The sequence below is a fragment of the Parasteatoda tepidariorum genome, chromosome 8 (assembly GCF_043381705.1).
Source record: "Parasteatoda tepidariorum isolate YZ-2023 chromosome 8, CAS_Ptep_4.0, whole genome shotgun sequence".
Lineage (NCBI taxonomy): Eukaryota > Metazoa > Arthropoda > Arachnida > Araneae > Theridiidae > Parasteatoda > Parasteatoda tepidariorum.
The window spans coordinates 59,543,655-59,556,267 of NC_092211.1; the positions used below are offsets into that span (position 1 = coordinate 59,543,655).

The 12,613-nt window shown below is 29.8% G+C and overlaps 1 protein-coding gene across 1 annotated transcript; it reads right to left on the reverse strand.

Annotated features, from left to right (window-relative positions):
- Positions 1 to 1,992: 1,992 nt before the first annotated feature.
- Positions 1,993 to 5,438, reverse strand: LOC107444279 (uncharacterized). Its single transcript, XM_043042958.2, has 2 exons — positions 4,400 to 5,438; positions 1,993 to 2,514 (listed from the first exon to the last, which is right to left on the reverse strand). The coding sequence occupies exons 1-2, from the start codon at positions 5,188 to 5,190 to the stop codon at positions 2,073 to 2,075; spliced, it is 1,233 nt and encodes a 410-aa protein (XP_042898892.1). The 5' UTR covers positions 5,191 to 5,438; the 3' UTR covers positions 1,993 to 2,072.
- Positions 5,439 to 12,613: the final 7,175 nt, after the last annotated feature.

Consider the following 12,613-nt stretch of genomic DNA (forward strand, 5'->3'; position numbering starts at 1 on the left):
TCTTTTAAATTTAAGCTTATCAAAAACATGACATACAATTTGCAATTCTAATGTTCTTAAGGACTGTATCTAAAAATCAGATATTTATTGACATTTTTAATTCATTCATCTTTGCACTTATCATTTACTTCATCTTTACACTATCATTTACTACATCTTTACATCTTATTCATTTTAATCATTACCTTATTTTTATTAAATGTATAATTCTGAGTTACAATTTATAACTTTATTTCAAAAGTATTATGAAACCTGTTTTCGAAAGTGAAGGACATTATTTTTCCTTTTAAGATGATTTTTTTATGGTTCTTAGAGAGTTATTATTTTTTTAAAAATAAATTTTAGCAATTAACCATTAACTCTAAATTTAAAGTATAAAATTTTCCAAACCTACACGAGTTTGTTAACTCTCTGGCTGCAAGTTAAGGAATACAGACATAACTACTAATCAAATATTATCTATTTCAATGCTATAAAGGCTTATTTTAGCATAATATAGACATCATTGGTTAGCAATGCAAAGAATGAAATCACATTTTAATTAGCGGGCGGGGTGGCCTGGCTGGTAGGGAGCCGGATTCCTGTTCCTGAGAATGGGAGTTCGAATCCAGCCAAAGACTCACCGTGTAGTAAATGGTGACCTTTACACTTTAAATCTGTCGGGTCACAAAGTCCTCCTATAACAAACCATACCTTTGGGGTATTAGATTGGAGATTGATCGTTCTCTGGTCCAGGTCAAAATTACTATCTGTGGATGAATGAATCGATGCATGAATGTGTCCACCCTATAAACGGGCGTAACCGAAGTCAAATTCTCGACCATAGATGGTGTCGCTGTAAAACAACAATAGCGAATTACTGATTTGTAGAATATTTAGTGGGACAAAATATGCTGTCTTCCGTAACCAACGTTCTTTATCGAATTCTTGTCTGAAATATAGTCACAAATTATGCTCATTAGAGATTGAAAATTTGTATTGAAGTCAAAATGAAACAAAACGCTATCGAAATGCACCAAAACATAGGTAAGGAAGGCGATATGAAAAATACAAAACCATTTGATTGGAGAAATCTCTAATCGCAATTCAATTCCTCTTTCCTCCAGCAACCAAACAGGTTTTGATATTTTCTATCCTGTTTAAGTCAGGTTTTGAAACTTAATCTCACTTAAATAGGTATGAATTTTATGGTTCATCTTAAGAGTAATTTTTCTGAGATTGATTAAAAAAAAGAGTACATTTTCTCTTTTTTTTTTTAACTATGTCAAATTTAAATTTGATTTAATCAATTTTTTCATAACTTGAATAATATTGTGTATAGGTGTTATGTAAGTGTAAAAAAATACCATTTATCCGGATATCGATTAACCGAACTTACTAATCAACCAGATTGTTCATTAGCCGTACGTTCCACCTCCGCTGCCTCTTAATGGAGAAACATTTATTTTTAAAAATTAGTTTTTTATTAAGAATTAAATAAAATATGTATTAATCTTCAGACGTTTGCAGGCGTTCCTCCTGGGGATGGTCCCTGAGAGCTGATTAGATTAAACTAGTTTCTCTAATGTTAGATTTTCTCATAAAATAGAACGGAGAAATCCCGTCTCACTTGCTTTTTACATGTTTGTAGTGAACATGCTGTATTGATGTACGAGTGTCAAACATGTGTGGACTTGTACTACCAGTACACGAAAAAATTGAGATAGTTAAAAGACTGAAGAAAAATGGAGCCGGATACAACGTATTGCTTTATCTAGAAAAAAAAAGATTGAAAAAAAAAACATAAGTTGTCTAAAAAGTTTTATCACTGAACTTTCTTACAGTTGTACAATTTTCCCGATATTCCGTTAACTAGATCGACCTTAGTCCTCATCTATCTGGATGATTAGTGTTCCACTGTAAAGTAATTAATGAAACCATATCTTACACCTTAGATGTCCCTTTAAATTAAGTAGATTATGTTCTGTAAACTTATTAATGATTACAAACTCTTCTATTCGAATATGCATATATTTTTATTTTAAGATATATATAATACATACACAAAATTGTATTAATTTTTCTCACACTGCTTAGAGTATAACTTCAGAATCTTCCAGTAGAATATAACTTTTAAGAATCTTCGGGACATCAAGTTGTTCGACACCACACGGAAGTTGAAGGCATGCTGCTAGTTGTCGACGAACAGAACACCGTGAAAGATGACCAAGAGATCTTGGTCTTTTGGGTGAATTTACATTCTCAAGTACATGATCCTCATACCAAGTCCAGGCTTTATGTAGTATATTGACATCATATGCACCGGTTGGTTCAACGACTAGGCCACTCTTTTTGAAGTCCTCCTCACACAAAAATGAATCTGTTATGCTGTTCCACAATAACTTGAGAATGTAGGCCGCTGTTATTGAAGGCATCATTCTGCTTTCCCCATAAAGAAACAAATATGTAATTTGTAGGCAGCGGAAACTGGTTTTACTCGTAAAAATATCATCTATTGATACTTCACTGAAAAAGCTGAGAAAAAAAAAAAGAAACTTTCAGAGTCGGCAAACAACAGTAACTCAACAAACCTCTTTTTCACATTAAGTTAAAAGGAAAGGTAAAAACATTCTATACAAAGTCCGAATTGACAAGCACATGCTTTGTTAAAAAAATAACAAGAGGACAAAGCATAAAAAGACATATGATTGGCAAAAACAAGCATCAAATTTCTCAAGTTATAAAAGTTGACAGACTTAAACCTAACTAAGTTTGGAGAAAAAGAAAAAAAAAAGCTTATTTTCTTTGTTAACCCTAAAACAGAGATCGCAGGACTGCATCAATGATGAACATGGGGGATATTTGGTGGTCATAAAAGTATATTACAAAAGCTATGCGCTTTTCATTTTTCGCTTAAGTTTGAACAAAAATAAAACGATTTTATCTTTTTTAGGATGCATAAAAACTTATTATACCAATACAATTTTGCAATTCGAATTTCATATGCTTATTACACATTTGTCATGTGGTGTTTGAAAAATATCATTGTTTTTGTGTACGTTAAGTTAAAAGAATTTTCAGCGTCATCCGCATCAGATTTGATCAGTTTAATAAAAATAATCAAAACAAGTTTCTTTTAAAAAAATTAAAAATAAGCAAATATACGGTAATAAATTACTTATACAAAATTAATAAGTGCACAATTTTATTGTTCAACACTTTTAAGGAAAAACAAAAAACAAAGTTCTTCTTTGTATTCTCAGAATTTCTACGACGAAAAACATGTCTCAGCCATCTGATCCTGTATGACTTAATAACTTTCAAAATGTGCTGTTGTCTGCATTTATTATACATTTCATGATTATATAAATTTCTCCGTGTATTATTCTTTATCACTGCTCCAAAAATTAACCGAAGGATTTTTTTTTCAAAAGGGAGTAATCTATTTTTTTCTGCTTTATTAATCACCCAAGTCTCGCGGCCATACAAAATAATTGGTCTAATAAAACGTGAGTGAGTAAAACGGCAATTATTCGATCAATAGTTATTTAGTGTTCCCTATATTTCACGCACTGTGCACCTAAGAAATTAATGTAAAGAATAAATTTTTTTTTAAAATTATGTATACAGTGCGCGGAATAAAAAAAAACGCTCTCCGAATAAATTTTAACTAGTGATCTAATTTTCGTGTAATGGAACTCAATTTTAAGTGGTTGGTGCAAATGTTATTTTAAGTAATGTAATTTGACCTGAAAAATATAGGGGGTAGTCGCAATCTGGGAGTTGTGATCCAAATAGTTTGACCAGCAGCTGAGTCGAAAATTTTTGATCCCATCAATGTTTTGATAACATTAATGTTAATCTTACTTTTTGCGTATTTCGCCATATCTCTGAAATTTTTAAGCGGATTGAACAAATTTTGAGCCCCATTTTAAATTTCGATTATGCAAACATAATTCTAGGAAAATAATATTTTTATAGGAATTTATGATTTTTTAAAATTTTATTTAATAATAATCGAATTCTTTTTAAATTGTAGGGTACACAAATTTATACACCATTTTAAAGAAATTAATTTGAAGTGGCGAAATAATCAGTCGAATAGTTTCAGAAAAATATAATTTAAAAAAGTTAGATAATTAAAACGCCAAAATACAAAATTGAGCGAAATCAGTCGAATAGTTTTATTTATTATAATATTATTTGTAACATTTAAGAAGAAGTTTATTTTTAAACTTTCCTCTCCCTGGAACAACTCGACCCATTTCTTATATAATTCCGAATATACATAATCAAATGTAATGAAGATTTTTCCAATGAGACGGCTGCATTAGAAGCATTCGGATTTTCCCACTAGCCTTACGACATAAATTAGTTGAAGAAACAATGTAAAAAATAGAAAATAAGTGAAAATACTTACTCATATACAGCTGTGTACCAACAGTCAAAATTGCCAGCTGAAAAAGATAAGCATTCTGTTTTTCCACACCTAATCATTGGAATAACATTTACCACGTTAATACGTATAAAATCATTGAATGAACTGTAGGACATTGTGTCAACTTCTCTCCATACGTTCAAAACATCTATTTTAGACTCATGAGCAGCTTTTAATATATCTTCTAACATTGAACTGGCATCAAGGTAGCTATAGTAGTCGTAGAAGTCTTCATTAAAAATCAATCTTAAAAATTCTATGAACACGCTATGGTGAACACGATGTTTACAGGAAAGCCTTAAAAGTTCTAAAATCTTCTTATCGACCCGGTGATTAGTGTAATATAAATCATATTTCCCGATATCTAGAGATTTTAAATAAAACTTCACAGCAGAAGTTAAATACTGACTGCACTGGTTTCTTTCGTGGAATTTTATCAAAAACCTACCGCACCACACCAACGCCTTAAATGGCGGCAGAAAACAAAATATCTTTTTCAACTTCTCAGCTGCCCAAATGTCATCATCACTAGCTGGTGCCATAATGGACTCTATTTTAAAAGTATCCTTCAGAAATCTTTTTCGATATCTACCTCTTGAATTTATGTAATTTCTGTTTTCCATAACAGCTATTTCTTCATGTTCTTTCAAAAAAGCAATATTCTCTTTTTCAAGCCCACATTGACATATCTCTCCTTCAGCGCCATTTTCTTTCAGATGAAAAGCTTTGTAAATGAGCAAGCAATCGCGGTAATCCAAACAAGTGGAAGACATAGCAAATTGCGATTTTAAAATAAGAATAGCAGCTTCAATAAATAATAAAACTAGAATACTATTCTATTTCTTTAGAAGCTTTTTAGCGAAATTATTTACAGTTAACTAGCAAATGCTTCAGATTCTTGAGTTTTGGGAAGTTCAACATCCAGCCAATCCAATTTCAAGCTGCTTATCACCATAAGAGATAAGAAAAGGTCACAAAACTTGACCTCACCCTTAAGGGTGAGGTCACTTGGATGAAACACTTGGATAAATATAACCGGGTGTTTTTCTTTCCCCCAAGTAGTACAGTTAAGTGGTCAATCATGTCAATACCCCCATTTCACACTCTTTTTACACTGTTTGAGAGGTCTAACTACAGCGGTCATCATTTACTTCTGAAAAGGACTAAGTGAAAACAGGAATTTCTTATTTTCCTGGTGAATTAAATAAGCAGTTTTTCTTTTTACAATAAATGAATTAAACTTCGTGAAATCTTATTAATTTAACTATTTAAAATTATAAATTTAAAATTTTTTTTAAGAGATATTTCTTTTACTTCATTATTCACTCTTTAAATTTTATTCATAACTGTTACATGCACAGTGTTTTAAATTCCACAGTGGTTCTACTATTCACAGTTACTTTTTTCCGATTTTTTAAATTTAGATAATTTTAGTGTTTTAACCTTAAGTTCTAAGAAGATTCATAAAGCTTATATGTGTTTTGTGTTCTTTCTACAATTCTAAGTAAAGCAATATTTTATAGTTATCATTGTCAATTTAAAGATATCAAAGTTACTTTCTTTTCCTTCGATAGTTTATTATCCTCTCAACAGCATTCACAGAAAGCAAGATAATATGAAGTTCAAATTGAACGACTAATATCGTTTTAAAGTCATGTTTTAAGAAGCATATTTGAAAAAAAGCATTTTGAAACAAAATGTATTATTATTATCGCTCGATAGAAGATAACTCGCTTTCATCAATTTACTAAAAAATAAAATTAACTTTAAAAAAAACATTAGTAGCATTTTTATTAATGTAGGATAGTAATTTAAAAACAAACAATAATCTTTGATTCTTAGGGAATGTTTCTGACAGTTCGTCATATTATCCTCATCAGTAGTATAGACAAAGAATATAGATAAATTCTTTGGTATGGGATCCATCAACCCCAGATCTTTCCTTCTTTTTCTTGCGCCAGAATTACATTAGAGCAGTGTTTCCCAAACTTATGACTTTTGTGTACCCTTTCTAAACTTTTCGTAACGCTGTCTACCACTAATAAAAAAATTATGTATTTTGTGCTGTAAAAAAATTGCACTAAAGTTAAAAATCACAACTGGCTGTTGACACCACTAATTATTAGCTGTTAAATCTGCAAAAAATAACCAATAGAAAAATACATAATCGTAAATTTTTATGGCTAACTTTGTTTTTAAATAAAATTTTTTGAAATTTTCGTTTGTTTCAAGATATTTCGCATAAGAACGCGTACCCCTGCTAAATTGTCTCCGTACCCCTGGGGGTACGCGTACCACACTTTGGAAAACACTGCATTAGAGCAATGATCAACTTGCTTTAGTCTGTTTGTTTTGATCTTATATCATTTAATTCTGCATTTCATTCGTCTGTATGTATATTAAAAAGTAACACTCCCTATCAAATGAAATTAGTGTGTCTGTTTTATATCATTGCAATCTTGTTTTTCATCACACGTGGACATAGTTTCGTCTTCAAACATCCTTTTTTACCATTATTGATATCGTCTTTCAATTTTAAGAACTTACTGACTAGAGTCTTTGATCTTGAAATTTCTATCTTTATCATCGCAATAGCACGAATATTTATTGAAGAAAAAGATTCTATCTGTTCTTTTTATGATCAGTTAATCTCTTTACCTTTGACAATTTTCACAAAGAGCACAAAACTTTGAAAAAATACAATAAAAAATGCGAAAAAAATACGTAGCAAAAATGTATGGCAAATTTGTGATTAGAAATGTTTTCACAATCTTCGTAGTTGTTTGCCTAAATTACAAGTGGGCCTTTAAGTTTTTACTCAGGCTAAAATACTGACTTTGAGCATAACATTTTTTTCTGAAAATTACATAATTACACATCTTGTTTGTAGCGTTATTTCTTAATAAATATTTTAAAAATTAACTAACATTCAATATATAATTACAAAAACTGAAACATCTTGTTTCTATGATGCAGAATGTTCCGTAATGTTCATCCTCATATATAACTAACATTCTAACCTAATTTGCATATTCCTAATTTGTATTTTTTGTTGATTCCTAATTTGTATATTTTTTCAAACTTAATTCTTAAAGATGATTCTAAAATTATATATGAGGATGTAGATTACGGAACACTCTGTATCATAGAAATAAGATGTTTCAGTTTTCATATTTATATATGAATGTTAGTAAAAGATATTGATTTGATTGTGAAATATAATTTTCTTCGATTTGATGTCATGCTTTTGTCATATGGTTCCTATATATATATATATATATATATATGTACAGTCAAACCTAGCTATAGTGAACTTTCAAGGGACCGAAACCCTATAACCGGGAGTTCACTATATCCGTTACGCAGCCAATTCAACCCTTTTATTACACATTATTCAAATAAATGACTGAAAAATATTTGTAGTAGCAAAAGAGGTTATTTTTTATTACTCCTCGTTTTGCGTACAAAAAAAATTAGTAATCTTTAGCTGATAAGCAATCCTCAGTATCAGATATGGAAACACTTCACGACTCTCAGATAATTTATCCTGAATTTCTGTTATTCCGCTTTTTAAACTAACCTTTGTCTAACCTGCCGAGCACATAAAAGTAGTCTCACAAAATCGCTTAGCAAATTTATTGACATTTGTCCAGATACTGGAAGATTACGGCTTCTTTAAATGCTGAACTACTTCAGTAATATTTCTTCAACATGCTTGTGATCTGCTTTTTTTTAAACATTTTTTTGCTATTTTTTTCATGAGCATAAATTGTCTATTTTTCCACTTGTTACAAACTGTAGATTTGGATAGTTTATATTCCTTTCAAATATCAGCTTGATTACATCCATTTTTAATTTTTCTGATTTTGCCCATTTTAACATCAATAGAGAACGTTTTACGTTTACTGCTCGTCATGGTTGAATTTGAGACACTTGTTTGCAGGCTTTTTTTAACTGAACTGAGAGCAAAAAGGACTTGAAATGAGGGCCATATCAACGCAAATTAGTGTCCAACCTTCTGACCAATAATGAGTAATTACTCATTCTCTCTGACAGAAAATGCATATTGATCCCACTGACACCTTACATCATCTGCCTGGGTTGGAAACATCTGCTTGGCATGTCTAGGGATGGGAAAATGAGATAACAGAAGCAACTAAGAAAAATGCTTATCGCTACATTCTCTTCTATGCAGGGTTTTAAAAATCGATATATCTATTTATTTCGAAGTAGAAATTTCAAAATTATTAAAAAGAAATGAAGGAAAAAGTTAGTCGAAGACAGAAAAAAGCTCCTTATATCCAACTTCCTCACTTTTTTGGTTCACTATATCCACAAAATATAACATTATAAGTGTATAGCAAGGCACGGGACTGAACATTTCGTTCACTATATCCGGGAGTTCACAATAAGCCGCTTTCACTATAGCGGTTTTTTTTCCCAAGAGACTTGAAAATAACAGTTTAAGTATGCCCCTCCCCCAATAAATTTTATCTGAAGACGCCAATGGGATAAATGCAACCTTTTTTTAAATTTTACAGTGTCCCATATTAGCAATCTACAATAATGTATAACAAACGTTCCTCAGCAAAATCTAAACATGAAATTCCTTGGCCAAAGAATACCTAAGCTTGCTCTTTGTTCGCCAAGTGAAATACAAACAGAAATACATGAGGATACGCATAAGAAAAGGTGGCAGGGAGAATCACAGTGAAAGCTGGCTTCAACCTCCTGCGGTGCGGTGCAAAGGGTAATTTTCGCTGTGGGTAATTCTGTTGAAGAGGATTTTAGAAGGGGAAGGTCTGATGAAGGATTTTGAGTCTGATGATTAGAATTATTGAGACTAATTTACGATTTGCGTAATATGTATAAAACCAAGAATTAAAATATTAATCTTAAGTTGAAGAGAGTGTCTTAAGCTTTAAATCCATCTTAAAAATTTTCCAAAAATGCTAACAATAAACTTGTAATTACAGCTTATCTCTCAAATTTGAGTCTTTTAAAGAACATGTTAGTTTTAAAAATGTTTTAAAAATACTTAAAATCTACCAACTAAAAATTTTGTGAGAAAGCTTAATAGTAGACATTTCAAAGTATAAAATAAAGCAAAAAAAAATTCCAAAATATTAATTAGTGACTAAATTAAGAGTAGTCTAAGAAGCATATAATTCTTCATAGGTTAACATAGGGAACGAGAAAAGTAGAATCTCACTCCAAGACACCCATAAGTCCACCCCAAGATGAAAACCTAACCACGGTTTTCATCTTTCCTCCCCATCGACTCAAAGCCTCAAATGATTACTACTTAGCCAGTAAACTAGCTTGGCCACGATTATCGCCGCTTTTACACCAAATGTTTATTACCGATGAAGTTTATAGAGCAAAATACAAGTATATAGCGAGAAAGAGCATGACACTCTTCCTCATATTTGGGAGGCGCGCGTGTAACCTTTTCAGCAATTTCTTGGGAAAAAAAGATTACAAGATCATGCAATTACTTTGTTTGAAACTGAAAGGGAAACTAACAGTATTATGTTTTCAACAATGAAGAAGTTATACACATGCTTCTTTAAATTTTATTTTTAAAAATAATATTTTTAAAAATAAAAGTTAGTTTTTTAAAAGAAATTTGATAGGAATTTCTTGTTTTTAAAAACATAAGTATTCTTATTGAAGGAATTTTTATATTTAATAGCATTATTTATATTTTTAAGGAAATTCTTATTTTCAAAAATCTAAATTGATTTTTTAAAAACCATTACTTATTTTCATTATTGGTTGAGGGGAATTATTATTATTATTATTATTTTTAAATATTGCTTTTTTTAAAAGAGGATCAAATTTTTAATATTTAAAAAAAAAATCTTATTTTGATGAATATTATTTATTTTTAAAAAACAGTCTTTGTTTTTAAAATATTTAATTGTTTTTTTAAAACGTTATTTCTTTTAAACATTATTTTCTATATTTAAATTTTTCTTAAAAGAAATTCTTTACTTTAAATTATAATTTATTTTTCAAAAATATTGCTTGTTTGGAGATTTAAACTACATGTTTACATTTATAAGTAAAAATTTTTATTTTTTAAATCTTATTTTACGCATCCTGCTAGCGATTTTTCTAGTAAATTTTATGCAAACATTTATTATAGATGATTACCTCTTCTAATACTTATTAATATTTTATATTAATCTTTTTAAAATATTAATATATATATCTTAATGCATATATCGTAATATTTTAAAAAAACTATTATCTTTATTTATATCAAAACATGGTTAAATTAAAGTAATAAGTTTTAAAAAAATTGTGGTTAAATATTTAAACTTTTAATCAAATTAAGCATTAAGTTTTCTACACATGGGATGTCAAAAACTGCGCAGTGAATACCTCTTGATCTAAGGGTTATAGAAACATGGTTGAAATTGAAAATATTTCTCAAATTAAGTTAGTATCGTATAATAGTTTTGATTGCGTGACTTGTTTCCTTAAGTTTTCAGAAAAGTTAACTTTTTAAACCTTGTTTTAATGCTTAAACCTCAAATTAGAAAAATGCTCATTAAGTACTCAACAATAATCTGTAAAAAAAGCTTTTAAAAAAAAAAAAAATTACTAAAATTTACCGAAAAAAAGAATTAAAAAATCATACTTTTACTACTTTCTCACAAAGAAATAGTAGAAAGAAGTCGTCTGCATAACATATTAAAAACCACAATAAAAACTTTCCTACTAACGTAACGGTGGATGCATTGAACTGCAAACTAATGAAACTAAATTGAACCTAACTAACCTGAATATTTCAGTCTTATAATAAGAGCCATGATGCCTCGGGAAAAGAGCGCTCGCCTCCAAATTAGAAGAAGTTGTTTCAAATCCCAGCGATGGCTGGTTGATACGGATTCCGCATCCGGTTTGCACCGACCACTGCCCAATATCCTCAGCGGAATAATGTATCATAAGCGGTAGACGGAATTAAAGTTTAGTGTGCCCTTGCCGTCATGCTTACCGAGAAAAGTTTTCATGGTTTTCCTGTCTATTTAACGCAAATACGGATTAGTTCCATCAAAAAGTCCTCCACGAAGTCACATTTCTCCCAGCACTTGTTTCAGGAGTTCCCTTGTCTTCCGGATTGGGTTCAAAATAACAAGGTTACGGAGGTGAAGTAGGACTGACTAAACATATGAAAAGTTTAAAACTGAAACACCTAAGAATGGTTTTTAAAGTTTTGGTATGAATTTTTTTTAAATGCAAGTGCCTCTTAAATGGATTGCATTATAAATTTTATTCTTATTTGGTTGAAATTATCCAAGCTATTTGCATTAAAAAATGTATACATGAAATACATTGATAAAAATAAAATAGTTGAAATTAATATTTAATTATTTTTACAAAGTTCATCTCGAAGTTGAGAGTTAACAGTTAGCAATTTCTCATAAATTTGAAAGAAATAATAAAAATGTTACTTCAATTTACTTTTTTTTCTCTCGTTGGAATATTTAAATAAAACTTTCACCTAATAATATGAAGCATAATTATGAAAATTGCTCCACTGAAAATGGAATTTATATTACAAGTTAAATACGTTAAAGATCTCATAGAAAAGGAAAATAAGAAAAAATTAAGACACTGAAATCTCAATTAATTAAAAATACTATTTTATTATTTTTGTGAAGGATATTTTACAGATACTTTGAAGTATGAAAATATTGAAGTTATTTCGGTTAAAAATTCAAGTTGAAAAGAGAATATCGAGCACTTTTATATCATATTCTAAATTTTTAATCTTATTTTCGAATCACTTAATCTTTTTTTTCTTAACTGTAAAGGAGTGGATTTTTAATCTATACATCTATACATAATAATAAACGCGGCTGTGTGTGTGTCTGTAATAACAATATATCGCCCCAGAAGCCTCGCCCAGGCACGAAACTCGGCACATAATTGTGTTTTGATATAATGAAGAAGTATTTTTCTTTCTTTTTCAAAAATTTGGATTAGTTTTTTAGTTATCAGTCATTTTGTAAGAAAATCTATGCTTTTTCGTCTTCAAAGAGCCATATTCAAAAAACTATTAAAAAATGCATATACTTTTCTCCACTCTTATAAATGTATGCTAATGCGAACCTTACAATTGAAATATTAATTTTCGACAACTTAAACCAATAATATACGAAGGAATTAATAATTTAATTGTAA

Coding starts and splice junctions, on each gene's coding strand:
- LOC107444279 (XM_043042958.2), bottom strand. CDS start 5,190: ATGTCTTCCACTTGTTTGGATTACCGCGATTGCTTGCTCATTTACAAA. Junction 2,515..4,399: donor TGGTACACAGCTGTATATGA/GTAAGTATTTTC, acceptor TTTTTTTCTCAG/CTTTTTCAGTGAAGTATCAA.